This window comes from Ochotona curzoniae, unplaced genomic scaffold (genome assembly GCF_017591425.1).
Source record: "Ochotona curzoniae isolate NIBS_2020 unplaced genomic scaffold, NIBS_Ocur_1.0 contig_291, whole genome shotgun sequence".
NCBI classification, from domain to species: Eukaryota; Metazoa; Chordata; class Mammalia; order Lagomorpha; family Ochotonidae; genus Ochotona; species Ochotona curzoniae.
This window is the reverse complement of record NW_024465649.1, coordinates 14602109-14618425: the sequence shown is the minus strand read 5'-3', so window position 1 is coordinate 14618425 and position 16317 is coordinate 14602109. Positions and strand designations below refer to the sequence as shown.

The 16317-nt window shown below is 46.3% G+C and overlaps 1 protein-coding gene across 1 annotated transcript in view; it reads right to left on the bottom strand.

Annotated features, from left to right (window-relative positions):
- LOC121155320 (calreticulin-like) overlaps window positions 1-16317 on the bottom strand; it is a 41113-nt gene that overhangs the window by 4058 nt on the left and 20738 nt on the right. Inside the window, exons 2-7 of the mRNA XM_040978614.1 lie at window positions 15365-15466; window positions 12760-12963; window positions 8364-8458; window positions 6986-7195; window positions 4045-4158; window positions 3131-3274 (exon numbers count right to left, since the gene is read on the bottom strand). Of these exons, the coding sequence (XP_040834548.1) occupies window positions 3131-3274; window positions 4045-4158; window positions 6986-7195; window positions 8364-8458; window positions 12760-12963; window positions 15365-15466 (869 nt within the window). The remainder of the gene's footprint in view (window positions 1-3130; window positions 3275-4044; window positions 4159-6985; window positions 7196-8363; window positions 8459-12759; window positions 12964-15364; window positions 15467-16317) is intronic.

Sequence of the window (16317 nt, the reverse complement as noted above, 5' to 3'; positions counted from 1 at the left end):
TCTACTAAATTACAGCAATTTCGCCTAGAAAAAACTGCCTGTTTGATGAGTTCCTGTATTTTCCACACTTGCAAGATAAAGGTTCTTCATCTGCCCTATTCTCTTCAGTGACGCTTCGCCTGGCACCCTTACAGGAAACTCATGGGTCACATGGGAGCCAGCTTACTACCTAAAGCCCACTGGTGGGGTGGCCTGGCTCTTTGCTTACAGGCCTTTGTTTGCAAAATGGCAAAATGAAAGAAAACACAGCTTCCCTGCTTTTTGTAGTCAGTTGTCAGAAGAAAGCAACACATGAAAACGAGCTCTGTTAGGCTGCGCGAAACCTGAATGAGATCCTGAGGGCAAATGAGAGTCAGTGCCCTGGAAATGACCGGTTTCTGGCATTGCCCCATTCACCTCACCTAACGGAACATGTGTGGGCTTGAGGATTTATGGTTGTGGTGCTGCAAAAGTCAGGTCACCTCTCTGAGCCAGTTTTCTCATCAGTCATATGGGGATGGGAGGCTGGGGCCCAGAACATTTGATGGAAGGGACATGAACAGGCTTTGCCCTGTGGCCCTTGCAGTTTGTGCCATAGCTCCTTCAGAGACCATAAGGGGGTCCAAAGATTTGTTCTCTGTCATCTCCTTCCAGCCTCTACTCCTCGTGCCGACCAGGGCAAGAAAGCTCAAGCCACTGTGTTTGAAGATGTGAGAACAGGGAATGCGGGGGGCGGGGGAGGGGGAGGAGATGGCCAGGGAGTAGGCACGGCAAGGTGACTGAGCAGAGGAGTGACAGAGATGGCAGCATCTAAAAGGCTGGAAAGCAGCCATGGGCACAGGGAGGGCAAGACAGGCAAACATTCCCACCTATCTCCTGGCCAACTGTTGCTTGACTTTTCCAATGATGTGTAAGGGATGAACAGTAAACTGGATGTTCCCGGTTCCCACTGACTGAGTGAGAAGGGTAGAGCTGGACCTGTGAGTGCCAGAGCCAACGAGAAATGAGAGGGAGGGAAAGTGGGCTCAAGCAGAATTCTAACACCTCTCTCTCTCTCTCTCACACACACACACATACACATACACATTCCAACTCACATTTCAACACCTTTCCCTCAAAAAGACAAAAAAAAAAAAAATTCCACAAGATAGATTCACACCACAGATTTGGAGATCTGAGCTTCCTCCCAATCCAGCTGGATCATTTTTTTTAAATTCCACAGGGATTCACAAGCATGTGCAAGTTGGAGGAGCATGGTTTAAATTCTTCCAATAGAAAGGATTACCACTTGAGAGGGGTTGATCAAACCCAGAACAATGAGTGTCAAATACTTTTAAATTTTGTAGATGTGCAAAAATACAGTTTAAAATGTGTATCGCAATGTCTTCAGTGGTGGGGTTGGACAGGAGAGCATTTTAAGGAAACATATTTTAAGATTAAGCAAATTAATATGATCACACATTTATCAAGCTGTTCTACAGAAAAAGGGATGACTAGGGGCACATGTTTAGCCCTGCAGGAAAGATGTTGGTTAGGATGCCTGTATCCCATATGCTAGAGTGCCAGGGTTCTAGCCCTGTTTCCTGAACCCAGCTTCCTGTCAACACAGATTCTGGGATGCTGTAGGGACGACTCAAGTAAATGGATTCCTGCCACTCATACAGGGAAAGTTGCACTGAATTTCTGGCTTCTGGCTTTGGCCCCATAAAGGCAGCCATGGCAGCAGATGAGAGCTTTGTCTAGTTCTCAAATAAACAACAACAACAAAAAGGAATGGAGGACAACTGAACACAAAAGAGGTAGTGATGGAAACTGTATTCTTCAGGGAGGAAAGAAAGAAGGACAGAGGATATAAGATGTGTGTCTGCCTCCTTCCCTCCTTCAGTCCCCTCTTTCTTCCTTCTCTCCTGAACCCCTAGCTGGTAACTTACACACTTGGCCTCCTTACACTCCCCTACGTTGGGCCCCTTGAGCCAGGAAACTAAGAAAATGGAAAGCAGGAGATCCAAAGTAAGTAGGGGGAGTCTGCTCCAGGGACTCTGGCAGCTGGGAACTGTGGAAATCACAGGTCAGAGACAGCGGTCTCCATGGCTACAGGACCTGCCAGCATACAAGTGGCCATGGCCACCAGAGATCTTGTAGTGTAATGGGTGTAGTCATCATCCCAGCCAGGGTTTCGAGGCCGACAGACCACTGAGTGAATCCTGCGTCTACTATGTGCCAGCTCTGTACCCTTGGGCATATCCTGTGACATTTTTGAGTCTCAGGTCTCTGATGTGAGAAGTAGTAATATGGAATAATCCGGGACAGCTCAGAGAGCTGTGAGAATTAAGAGAACTACATGTAAAGCCTAGTGATGAACAAACCCAAGTTCTTTTCTTCTCCAGGGTAATCCTCTTCCAGGACTGTGTAGACCACAGCTTCTGCAGGCCTCCAGTGCGCAGGGCTTCCCGCTGGGGCCTGAGCTGGGGCTCTTCTCTTTCTGAGTTGGGGAAGAATCCTCCCCTCACCAACCACACCTCCTTCAGTAACAAAGCTCCAGGAGAAAGAACCAGAGGTTGGGGTGGAGGACAATTATTCAAAGACCTAAGTGAGCCTCGTCTTTCCTATTCATTCGGGAGGAAAGATGATACGCAGGAAGGGAGGAGCTGGACCAGGTCCTGTCTTCACAGCTGGGAGAATGACCTCTAACACCTGTCTGAGGGTTTCGATATTTCTGTATATTCACCAAAACACCCACTAAGGGTCATGCAGGACCAGCAGAGGCAGACCAAGCTACTGGAGTACTAGAAAGATTTGTGCTCAGCTCCTGACTTTTGCTTACCTTACCAGATGTGTGTCTTCAGGCACATAACCAGCCTTCTCTGAGCCTCCTCATTACATTGGAGAATAAGAGATTTCACAGTGAAAATTAAATGACAAATGCACAGGCTTTAACACAGGACTTAGTCTATGGTAGTGACTCAGTAAGCAGCAGCTGTTCTAATTATTAGGATGGATGTAATTACTCCCATTTTACAGATGAGCAGTTTGAGACTTAGTAAGATCAAGAGACACTTAAAGTCTCCTGATGTCCAACCTGGAACTCTTTACACTTTGTAGAAACACCACCAGCTTATTGAGGAAGGGCTCTGAGTCCAGGGAGCTTTACCTGCCACAGGTCCAGGCCGAGGACGCTGATGTTGTAATAGTGACAAATGGTAGGGTCAGGCTTGTATTCAGGGTTGTCTATTTCTGGATGAATCCATTCCCCTTGGTAATTGGGGTTGTCAATGATCCGGGGTTTCCATTCCCCCTAAAGCAAAGAACCAGAATGAACATGACATTAACAATTTCACCACTCTTCTGATCTCATATAATCCTTCATTAGTTCTTATATTTAAGTACATTGCACTTAAAAGTTCAGAGTTAAGATCCTAGGAACTTCCTTCCTTTTCTTTAATGCAAGATGCTGATGAGACCCCTTTTCTACCCAGAGGGAGCCAAATGTGGTGGCTTCTGACCCTGAGCCTAGGTCTCTGCACAAGCTCATTCATGAAGTTAAGGAAAAGCAGCTTCTCAGAGAAAATTCTCTTAGTATCCTGTGCTTGGGACCCTTGTCCTTCTGGTACATAGCAAAGGACATAAGGGCCACGTAAAGTATGCTTACTTCAGTCAATTTTACCACTGTAGCATTAGCTGATCCCCCGTTCTTCTTGCCTTCTGAAATGAGGTCAGGTGTTAGTCCTTCTAAAAGTTGTCCTGCCCCCAACACGTTTGGCTCTTGTCCTAACCTTGTCTCTTCAGGCCAACTTCAGAGCCTTCTAGTCCGTGAACTGAGACCCACTTCCTGTTTCGATCCTGTCCCTTTGGATGCTTTCTAGCACCCTGGGCTAGAAAATTCTTGGTGCCCAAGGTTGCCTGAACTGCTCCCTTCAGTGTTGGCTTCAGTAGCCCTCTCGCTCCCAACTAGACTCCTCCCTGAGAGCAGAAGATGACCACAAGATCTCAGAGTTTCTGCTTCATGCATTTGGACTGACCTCTCTGTCCACCTTCTCACACTCCCAGGAAATTGAAGCTCCTCACCTTGTATTTCACGTTCGGTATCAGGGGCCCTTCCCACTCCCCATCCATGGCTTCGTTCCAGTCAGCGGGCTTCTTGGCCTCTGGGTCTGGGATGTACTCAGAGTCTTCCCAGTCCTAAAATGAAAAAGCCCCTTCTTGAGGACTGGGATAACACTCAGGTTCAGAGTGCAGGCTGGTTAGATCTGGTATGCCACCCATTCCATCCTGCTCTCGCCTGTATAAAAGCCAGCCTTTAAACTGCCCACAAACCCAGTGCAGGACAGCAAAACGCCTCTGAGCATCTGTAGCTCTTCCCCTGGCTTCACCATTGCTCCCATGTTTTCCCACCTTCCTTCTTCCCCCAGCAACATGCCCTGCCATGGTTGGAATGTGGTCTGCTTCTGCAAGAAATTAGTTGCCAGTGTAAATTGAGAGCTATTTCTGTTCCCGAGAAAATAAGCTGGACAGAACTCAATGGTCTTATAGGTTCCCCACCTTCAGAATCCTAACTCTGCTTTAGGAAGTGCCAAACACCTGAGACAAATACTGTGTCCCATCCTTGGGCCTGTGGTCTGGATGAAGTTCACACTCAGCTGACCGGTGTCTGTCTTCACTTGGTCCTTTCAGTGAAGGAACACTGAAGCCTGCAGCCCCTTGAGGCATCAGAAAGGGAGGTTCTGTGGTTAGTCTTGCTGCCCTGAGCCTAAGGCAGGAACCTTAACTCCCTATCTTCCCGTGCTGCTGAAGGCCCACATACTTCACCTGGTTATCTGCCTTAACTTCTTGAGGAAAACTCTCACTCCTTGGAGATGGAGTTCTTTTGCAGAATTTTCCTACACATGGCTGTGCTGCTGTTCATCACTACATTGGCCTCTTCTTGGAGACTGGACTCAGCTACTGGGTTTCCTCGCCATCTGTTGCCTGTTGCCAAGCATCCCCTCTGCCTGAGGCTGACCTTGCTCTGACCCGAGGACTAGTAACATGGCACACTGAGACCCTTGATTCCAACAGACATTTCCAGCCTCATTTTCCATTGGGCCCCACTTTGAACTTCACACTTCCTAACAGCTGAGCAGCTTTTACACAGCCATATTATTTTCCACTTAACTATTGGGCCGTTATTTCTGTTGTTCCATGGGTCTGGAAGATCTTCCCTTCAATCCATTTTTTTCTTTTTAAAATAAATAAATTAATAGATTTATTTGAAAGGCAAGGTTACACAGAGAGGAAGAGACAGAGAGAGAAACCTTCCATCCATGGATTTGCTTCCCAAGTAGCTGCAACAACCTGAGAGAAAGCAGGTGGAAGCCAGAAGCCAGGAGCTTCTTCTAGGTCTCCCATGTGAGTGCATGGACCCAAGGACCTGGCTCATCTCCTGCTGATTTCCCAGATACATCAGCAGGGAGTGGAATTGGAAGTGAGTACCTGGCCTCTAAATGGCACCTATATGAAATGCCAATGCTACAGGAGGTGACTTTACACACTGTTCTACAGTGCCAAACTCTTAACCCACTTTTCTTACTCTAATGAGTTCACTATTTTATATAACTAAATACTGTTAGCATAGTAAGATCATATATTAAGAACTTACTATATAGTTTGTGTTTCGTGCTAGGTTATTTATTCTTCATGACAACCTTTATACATAGGTATTATGACATCTGTTTACAAAACTGGTTTTAACAGAAGTCAATTATTCCCTAATTATTGACAAGTTGGATAGTCACAGTAAATATTGGAGCCCAGGGACCAGCACTGTGATGCAGTACGTGTCATCACTGCTGGCAACAACAGCATCCCTTGAAGTGCCCTTTCTGGTCCCAGTTACTCTGCTACTGATCCTATGAAGACTGCAGATGATGGCACAAGTACTTAGCTTCCTGTGACCGATGTGGCAGAACAAGATGGAATTTCTGGCTCCTGGCTTTGGTCTGGGCCAGAACTTGTCTTTTGGAGGGTGAGTCATCTTTGTCTCTCCCTATCACTCTGCCTTCCAGGTAAATAGATGAATTTTAATTACAGTACTCTGGAGCTCAGCCACTCAGCCTTGTGTCTGTCTCTCAATTTGTCCTTGGGTATGCCAATCACTCAAGCATTACTTCCTCTTTCCCAGGCCTGTTTCCCATCCCAGGACGGAGCCTCTCCTAGGCTCTTCAAGCCTTTGGCTCCCCTGGCTCTCCACAATGACTGCACAAGGACGTTTCTTGGTTTCTTGTAGGCCCCGGTCTCCCAAGAGTTAACTCCACAGCTTAGCTTGTTTTTCAACGTGTAACAGGGTGGGCAATCTTGGTCTGATACATTTAGCCCCTGACTTGACTGCAAGTTCCCTCCTTCCTGCTGCCCCTTTTTACATGCCCTCAGGGGAGCTTAAGTGTTGCTTGAGCATTGGGAAAGTGCTGGGAGGGGCCATGCAGACTATAAAGATGCAGCTTGACTTTGAATAAACGGGCCTTCTCTTCACAAGGATGAGCCACTGTGTGTTGTCTGTTTTGTCTGTCTCACAACCCTAGTCCCTCCACTCGGCTCGGGGTACGCGGCGACGTGGGCGTTGCCAACAGTTTCTTACCTGCCTCCCCCTCTAGACTGAGTCCTTGGAGGCAAGGATCTCACATCTCTGTCCAGGATAGCTTTCCAAAATATAATAAATACATTGTGCTCATTCCCCATATCAGTAACTTGGGAGTCAGACAAATGTGTTTTCAAATCATGGTTCTAACATGTGTGTGCTTGGGTGAGGCACTTCCTTCTCTGAGCAACACCCTGCCCACAGAGGCTGCCAGAAGGTTCGACAGGTCCTCAGCAGATGTGAGCCGCTGTTCTCCTGGGACCTTTGGATACCAATATCCAATTGCACACCTCCTTGAGGAATCGATGCCCCTAGTCTTTGTTTCATAGAGTCTAGCCTCCTCCTCTTTTCCCCACTGTGGAAGATTCTGTCAATTTCCCAGCCAAACCCTCTGACCTCAGGCTTCTTATCTTCAGGATCCTCTATTTGCAGGCGCTCATCCCATTTCCTTGGCTTCCGGGCATAGGGGTCTTTGATTTTTCTAGGAGGCAAGAAGTCCCAGTCATCCTCCAGTTGCCCAGCTGCAACTTGCTGGTTGTCAATTTTTACTTCATATGTAGCATTGGGGCGAATTATCAGTGTGTATAGATGAGTGTCTTTATTGATCTATGAAGGAAAGGTGGAGATAGTTTATTTCCACATTGGACTTCTTTAGACTTAAAGCTCCAAGTGACCACAGCACCCATTCCCTTGAAGGCACCCCTACAATATTTACTTTGACCATGCCCCTCAGTCCATTTCTCTGGTTAACTCTACAGGGATTCTGAGTTTTACTCTCCTCATCTATACTCCTCTGGTCTCCCTGAGCCACCAGCCTTCTTACCCCTGCACCTCTGTTCAGTCTATGATCTTATCTGTTTTTCTGTCTGGCCCCCTTGGCTGCGAGGATCATATCAACAGTTGGGCCCACAGCTTCTATCACAAGGCATGCCCAAGGGTACTTCGGGGAGCCTCTACACATGTAGTCCATGTACAGTCTTGTTAAGGAGGATCCTGGGTCTGAACACAAGTTCTCCAATGACCCAAGCCCTATGGGATACTCTAGACTTGCTTTCTGCCTCTCCCCATGTGCTCTAGCTGTACCAAATCACTTCCTTTGCCCTTATTTCTCAAATTGCCTTGACTTTTCTCATAGAATTATCTTTTCCAGGATTTCAGTTTTTGAAATTTTGTGCCTCCTGCTAGGATCAAGTCATGTTTATGTTCTGAAGTTCAGCACAGAGAAACCTCTGGGATAGGCTTCCAAGGGGAACCTCCTGTTTCCCTACAAACCCCAATCATACTAGGCAGTCATTTTGCTTTGCTTGATTCTTACCTCCAGCTGACTGTGAATTCTATAAGGTGGGAGGCCATGTCTGGCTCACTCTGTCCCTAGCCCAAGGCCCAGCATGGATTTAGAATTGAGTTAATGCTCATCTGGTTTCAGATGAAATCCATCCACTATCAATTAATGAGCCAACTTGATGTTGCTAAAATGCACTTGTCCTTCCACCACCCATTGCTAAGCCCAGCACTCTCACCTCCCATGTCTGCTCCAATACTCAGCAGTGGAGAACTAGCCAAGACAGAACCTTAGGTGGCTTGCTCTAGCTTTTTGGCTTAATGGTTCCTTTGCAAATTCCTACAATTTACAGTACTTTTCTAAGTCTACTTTCTAACCTGTAAAATGGAGGCATTGGTATTTAATTTATAGGCTTCTGCAAGGATTACATGAATTAACATAAATAAAACATTCATGCTTCCCCCTGGAGTTAGAACCAGCCCACGCACTCACCCTGCACTTGATGGTCTTGTTGTTCTCATGGTATTTCCCTTGGTAATGGAGGATGACCTGTACTTTGTTGTTGCCAAAGCCGCAAATGTCAGGGCCTGGAAATTAAACCCCAAAGCATAATTTCACATCTCTTTTAGGCAGTTTGCCCAGTTTGAGGTCAGGACCTAGGACAGACACTGCCTGTATATTTATTAGGATCTCAGCAGGAAATAGATGGTACACTCAATTTGGAATTATTGGGAAAGGGTTTAATAAGAGGATTATTGACAAAGGTGAAGCAGGACATTGGGAAAACAAAGAGCCCTATCCTCAGACCAGCAACAGTAATCGGTCCTCCAGGCTTGCAGGGACCAGGAGAGCGAGTGGTTAGCAGAGCCAGGAGGAGGGGGAAAGAAGCTGACTTTCAGGTGAGAAACTCTTCTCTCTCCTTCTTTCCAGCCAGAGTTTCCACTGACCAAACCTGTGCCAGGCGTTTTCTATCAAGTCCTTTAATTCTCACAAGTAGGTAGTGCTTTTAGCTGCGAATATTGTCATTCAGAAAAGTTAACTCCAAGTCAACTAGCCCAAAATCAGACAGCTCGCTGGTAGTCTGAGATTCAAACCCTCGCATAAAAAGCGAAACAAGCAAAAATTACCCCAGGGTCCTTTCCATTTTGTGAAAACCAGAGGAAACTGTTGATAAGTGCCTTTGGGCCTAGAGAGCTTTATTTGCCAAAGGTCCAAAAACAAGTTTGAATATAATGTTCTTTATGGAAAAATTATTTGAGGGGCAAGTGTTGTGCCTTCACCTGAAACACCAGCATTCCAGATAAGCACCAGTTTGAGTCCTGGCTGCTCCACTTCTGATCCAGCTCCTTGCTAACACAGGGAGAAAAGTACTGAAGATGGCACAAGCGTTTGTACCCCTGCTCCCACATGGGAGACCCTGGTGCAATTCTAGGCTCCTGGCTTCTACAGGAGTGGCCATGTGAGGAGTGAATGAATGGCTGAAAAATCCCCTCCCATTTCCCACCCCCACCTCATCTCTCCATCGCTGCCTGTAAATTTGCCTTTCAAATAAACAAATAAATAAATGAATCCCTTTAAAATTATTTGAGAGACAGAGGGGAAAAATACAAAGAACTCCTGTTAGATTCACCGCTAGCCAAAATTTTAGATTCGCCAACCACCAGGGAAAGAATAACTCAGCCAAATATATGAAAATAATTTAGATGGCCTTGATTTCAGGGAGCCACTGTCATGGGCTACCCTTCCCCATGCAGCAGACAGACAGATGTGAAGGAGTGGGCTGCACAGGAAGAGCACGGAAGAGACAGGGAAGGGGCTTTTAAACTCTCCTTGACAAGGAAACCGAAGGGGGAGGGGTTGCCTCATCCCTTATTGGTGGGGGGATATGGGTCTGTGTCCCTCACTGGTGAACGGTGGTCTTATGGCCCTATGAGTCCACCAGAATTCTGCCATCCGTTCTGGGTTTGGTTGCAGGCAAACTCCGCCCTTCTCTGGTTACCATGGTAGCCATCAGCTCCTACTCACTGGATATCCTCAAATATCCAAACAACCATTAGGGCTGGGCCAGAGTCAGAAGCCGATTTCGGCTCTGTGCAATGCCTGATTAGCTAATCCTCCCCCTTTAAGCTCTGGTATCCCATACTGGCACTGCTTTGCCTCTGGATGCTCCAATCTCCATCCAGCTCCCTGCTTGTGGCCCAGGAAAGCAGAGGAGAATGTCCCAAAGCCTTGGAACTCTGTACCCATGTGGGAGACCTGGAAGAAGCTTCTGGCTTCTGGCTTTGGGATCAGTTCAGCTCTGGCCATTGCAGCCATTTGGGGAGTGAAACAAAAGATGGAAGATTTTTGTCTCTCCTCTCTTTGGCTCTGTCTTTCCAATAAAAATAAGTAAATCTGAGAGAGAGAGAGAGAGAGAGAGAGAGGTCAGCTCTCCAACATGGGTGGCAGGGACCCAGGGACTTTTGATCAATTGCTGCTGCCTCCCACAGTTTGTGTGAGCAGAAAGTAGTGGCTACCATGGTAACCAGAGAAGGGCGGAGTTTGCCTGCAACCAAACCCAGAACGGATGGCAGAATTCTGGTGGACTCATAGGGCCATGAGACCACCGTTCACCAGTGAGGGACACAGACCCCTATCCCCCCACCAATAAGGGATGAGGCAACCCCTCCCCCCCTTCGGTTTCCTTGTCAAGAAGAGTTTAAAAGCCCCTTCCCTGTCTCTTCCGTGCTCTTCCTGTGCAGCCCACTCCTTCACATCTGTCTGTCTGCTGCATGGGGAAGGGAAGCCCATGACAGTGGTTCCCTGAAATCAAGGCCATCTAAATTCTTTTCATATATTTGGCTGAGTTATTCTTTCCCTGGTGGTTGGCGAATCTAAAATTTTGGCTAGCGGTGAATCTAACAGAAAGCCTGACTGGAAACTGGAGCTGGTACTGAACCTGGGTACTTTCCTGAGGAATGCAGATGTTTGCCACTAGGCTAGCCACCTGCCCTTCAACCTAAATCCAACCTTCCATGTAATTGCTCACTGACCTGCAAAAAGACAAAGACACATACACACATGTACACAGTGTGTCCACAGTGGTCTTGCCATTTCTCTACCTGCATTTGAATTTCATGATTGAGCTTTTGCATATGTTGTTTCCTCTGCCCTTGTTGTACTTCTTCCACCTCCTTGCCTGTTAAAATTGAATTCATCCTTTAAAGAACCATTAATATCTTCTCCATAAAGCCCCCAGTTGGGTTGAATCATGCCTTCTTCTATGATCTCATAGTGACTCATCAATACCTTTATAAAGGTATGTTTTTTCACTCAGCCTTCTGAAAACTTATTCACTGTTAGAGTGTGGGTAAAATGCTATTGTTGGGCAGTGTGAGGTTCCTTTGTGTAGAGAAAACTGCTACTTTGCCAGGCCAGGAGACGCCTGGACTTTGGGAGGATTCCACTTTAGTGATAAATCTGTTCTTTGCTGTCCTGCAACTTTGTGAACCCAGGTGCAGGGGGGCAAGGGCACAATTCTTCTCCGGTCCCAAAAACAAGAGAAAGAAGGGTGTGAGAATGGGATGAGCCATACAGATAATGGGTATGGGAACAGAACAGTCTGACTGTGCCTGAAGGCCATAAAAATGAACATGTCTAAAGTTGTTACTTTTAATGTATTTCCCAGCCCAAAAGAGCCTATATAAGTTTCTGTCTTGGGCTGTTCGGGGTCCAACCGCCCGCTTGGCTGGCCTGTGTGCCCCAAATGCGGTCTGACCCCAGCATGCTGGCGCAATAAACTCTGTTTGCTCTTTGCATTACCAGTGAGACTCTGTCGTTCTCTGGGGATTGACTAGCTCTCACCCTGACGTCCGGGGGCTTTAGCCCGGATTCTAACATCACATGCCTGAAAGTAGAAATGGTGGAGTATAATAAAACATAAGCTTTAGTGCCAGACAGACTGGCTTCAAACACTAGTTTCCTGCTTTCCTTGGGCAACGTCCTTGCCTTCCTTATCTGTAATGTGGAGATAAAAGCCCAATCAGTTGGGTTATTTGAACACAGAATAATATTCATATAAAAAACAATTTTAAAAATTATTTCTGATGTCCCTACCAGCACCACCACATACATACATACATTAACGTCAGCCAGGGAAGGTGCGAGTTAGAGACACCCAGAGTAAAATATTGCTCTGCATAAGAAGAAAAGAACAGCTGGGAGGAGGCTGCAGACAGAAATGGTGCAGGGAGGATTGAGACAAGACCTCTGATGTTCCCTGAAAAAAGGGAATCATATGGAGGACAGACTTGAAGGGAATCTTGCTGTGGGATGTGCAGCATACCCTTCCCTCTGACTTGATCCAGAAACACTCAGTGCAATCCACAGTCTCCTGCTGTGCTTTGGGAATTGGATGGGTGGCTATTTAAACATCAACAAGGGTGTAACTGGATTCAAGGTTAGATGGAGCTAAGGGAGGCCTCAGGGTGGATCTGATGCAGCCTTCAGAGCAGAGGACAGATGCTTAATGAGGACCATTTCCTGGGCTTCTTCCTGCACCTTTCTCTTCCTGAAGCAGAGCACGGGCCCCACTGCTCTAACTGCCTGGAGGAATGTCCACACCTGTGACTCCCTTCCCCCTTCCCCTTTTTGGAGAACTGGGGAATATGTCTGCATACTGTAGACTTAGTTAACACTGGCTTCTTCCCCTCTTTGGGGTCTATTTGTATTAACATTTAGCTTTAGGACTGCTGTGTGTGTGTGTGTTTTTAATAGCGTCGTACTGCAGGCGACATGTGGGGCTATTACATAAAAAGGATTCTTTTCCAGGTCAGTCTGAATCGTTCCAACAGCCACAGTGACTCTTACAGGAGGATCCTGTGAGGCTGACAGCTACCTGAGCACTTACCGAACATGATGTAATACTCTGATTCCGAATGCATATCCTCCTGGTTCAGAATGGCAGGAAAGAGTTTCACATACCCGCCACCACAATCGATGCCCTGCTCGTGTTTTACTGAAAACTGAACCACCAAGGTCTCGTTCACATTGTTGAATGGCTTAAACCTGGTCGAAAGGGCATAAAACTTGGCATCTTCAGTTGTCTGGAGACCTGGGAGGGGGGAGAGAGCATAGTCTTCATACATACCCAGAAAGCAACCAGATACACAGCATTTGGCCTAGCTTGACCCAAAGCTGCCCTGGTGTGTGCCAGGCACTGTGCTGGGAGCTTTATACATGCCTCCTGCACGCCACCAAGCAACCTTGTAAAATGAGTTTCCCATCCTAGCAACCAGGGAGATGAAATGATCAACATTGCGTACCTAGCTGGTCAAGCTAAGATTTTTTTTTTAAAGTTTATTTATGAAAGGCACAGAGAATGAGAGAAAGAGAGAGAGATCTGCTGGGCTCATTCCCCTAGTAGCCACAATGACCAGGGCTGGACCAAGATGAAGCCAGGAGATGGAAATCTAATCCAGGTCTCCCATGTGGGTAGCAGAAACCCAAGGATTTGCACCATCGCCTGCTGCCTCCCAGGACATATGCTTGTGTGAAACTGGAATCAGGAGCAGAAAGGGGCTTCAAATCCAATGCAGGATGCAGGTTCAAGACACTCAAGTGGCCAAACACCCATCCCTCCAAGCTCAGATGCTCAGCCACATGTGTTTGGTTTGTTTTTCTCCCTAGACCCTACTGTCTTTTATTCCCAAGAGACTGGTGACTTCTGTTCTGCAGCTTCACAAAGAAGCCCCCCAAGTGGCCAGAATGAGGCTGTGCTATGCACAAAGGTTTTTGCACAAAGAAGTTCTACACTGCCTCTTATAGATAATGGTTTGCCATGTGAGGTGCAACCCCAAGCCATCCACAGAATTCAGAGCTCCCACCTTCAACCATTCCACCTCTCCTATAGAAAGCATCAGGACTGTTGGGGATCTGAGGGCCTTTCTAGACTAGCTGCATCACTCTAGAGATGAAGAGACCAGGCTCCAGAGAGGGAAAGTTACTTAGGTCAGCTCATGCTGTCGCAAATGCAGTACACAAGCCAAGTCCTCAGTTTGCAATGAGGCACCTTTGTGTCTTTCTGTCTCAGGTCTTCATTGGCAACCTGTGGGTAATTATTTCTAATTCTAGGAATTCTAGTGAGGACCACTGAGGGGTAAGAGAGGTGACAAGTACTTTGGAAATCATCAGTGTGGAAAGTCACATGAAACATGCTGACTTGCTTGGAAGTCCTTGGATCTGATCCTGACAGTGCCTCCTGGACACTTACCACATGCCAGGGGTAAGTGCTTTCATGGGGGTCACTGTGTTAGAGCCGTCTACATTTTGAAGAGTATACTTAGTGCCCCAAAGATCTTAGAAGTGGAGGGGCATCCAGAGTAATCCTAAGGCTGCATGGGGGAGGAGTGGGTTCAAGGAAAAGATCCTAAAATTTATAGGCAGAACACTAAGCTTTGAGCCACTGTGCTGCTCAATTCAATACCCTTCTCCCCTTCCTGGACGCTCATTTGCACCCCACGACCCTACTAGACAGCCAAGCAGAATCTAATAAGCCCTAATGGGATGAGATGTGAGAGGCAACAACTAAGAAACAAAGCAGGGCTGAGCTGGGCCACAGCAGAGAGTACTTACAAAGGTCAGGGAGGCACAGGCCTCCCAGGGACTGCTCAGTCTCCAATTGTCTCTTCTCTGGAAACAATTTTCCAGAGTGGATTTAAATGAGATTCAAAGTGCTCAAGCCAGTTCATAATTCTCCCCCTTAATAAACATGAAAATCAGATTCATAACAGTAGCCAGGAGGGAGAAGACGGGAAATCACTCCAGGGGGACCATCAGTGGATTCTATTTATAGGACAAAAGCTTTCTCAGGCAAAGAAAAAAAAAAAAAAAGAAATAAAAGGTGCCAGCAGCAGCCAAGACTAATGGTAGGCCATGACTGTTACCTCCATCTAATATCAAGGCTCAAATGATAGAAGATTTGCTCAAATGACGCAGCAAGGAATCACAGGAGTCAGCCCTAGGTTTATCTGCTACGTTGCCCACCCCACTACGCTGTTTTAGGGCAGAGAAATATCTATGTTTTCTACAGTGCTTTCCTCTGCTTCAGGCAGAGTGATCTTTGAAAAACCCTGGGGGACTGGGAAAAGCAGCACAGGTAATGGTAATGAAGACAGTCCCTGGAGTCAGATCCAGGATCAGATCTCAGCCCCACCACTTTGCCAGCTGCATATACAGCCTTGGGCAAGCAGCTCAGGCTCTCTGAGATGTTCCTGTAAAACTGAGAAATTAACAATAATCACCTCGCCGAGTGGCTGTGGAGATTAAGGCAGGCATGTCTGTAAGATGCCTGTTATTCAACAAATAGATATTATTTTTGCAGGAGGGGTTTATTTTTTTTTCTCTCTGTACATTTTTTTTGATTTTTTAAGAAAAAGAATTGTAGATAAAAGACAATCGCACAAAAAGAACATTTTTCTAATTAATTAGTGTATTCCTAAGTCCTCAGCGTGTACCTTTGTCTTTTTCTTTGTCTCCATAAAATTTTCCTGCAGCGAGCTGAAATTTACCATAATCCGGTTGATGTTTAGATTCCACCCATCGCTTCTTCCATCCATCTAAAAGATAAAGGAGAAAACAACAATACAAAGAAAGTACTTGTTTTCTTAAAGACCGTAAGATCCTGCTCATGCTGGGACTTAGCAGAATGGCAAGGGTGTGTTGGGGAATGGCTACACATTTCCTGAGATCCTTCGCATGTGCAGCACCTTCCTGTCTCTACTCCTAGGTGGATTGGTTTAAATACCAAATAGTTGAGCCATTGGTAAGTTACTGCCCTGCCCTATCCTCTTACATGACAGTTAAATCTTAAATATCATTATGAGACTGTGGTTGAAATGCATGAATCATTTATTCTTGTAAAAGTAGATGGTGGAGCCCGTGTTGTGTTACAGCCAGGGAAGCCATTGTGGTGCCAGTGGTCCCCATATGAGCCCTGATCTCCTCCGTTTCCAGATCCCTGCTAACACGCCTCAGAAAGCAGCAGATGGCCCAAGTGTTTGCTGCACCTATGTGACAGATCCAATGGAGTTCCAGTCTCCTGGCTTCAGCATAGCCCAGCCCTGGTCATTGGAGCCATTTGGAGAATGAATCAGCAGATGGAAGATCTCTGTCCTCCCTGTCTCTCCTTCTCTCCCTGTGACTGTGCCTTTCAGACAAATAATTATATTTTTACTTTTTAAAAAGATGAAAAAATGCTAAGTCCTTATGCATATGTATGCTTAGTATAGTAAAATAATCAACTCAGCACACTGAAACATTAACGATATCATTTTATACTCCTTGAATTAGTAATGATGAGAATCAATTTCCATTTACCTTCTTGTTGCTTAAATTTTTTAGACCCTTCCTTGCAGTTTCAAGGAGATACTAATAAATCCATGATGTCTTGTCATAGATGGCGTGTAGA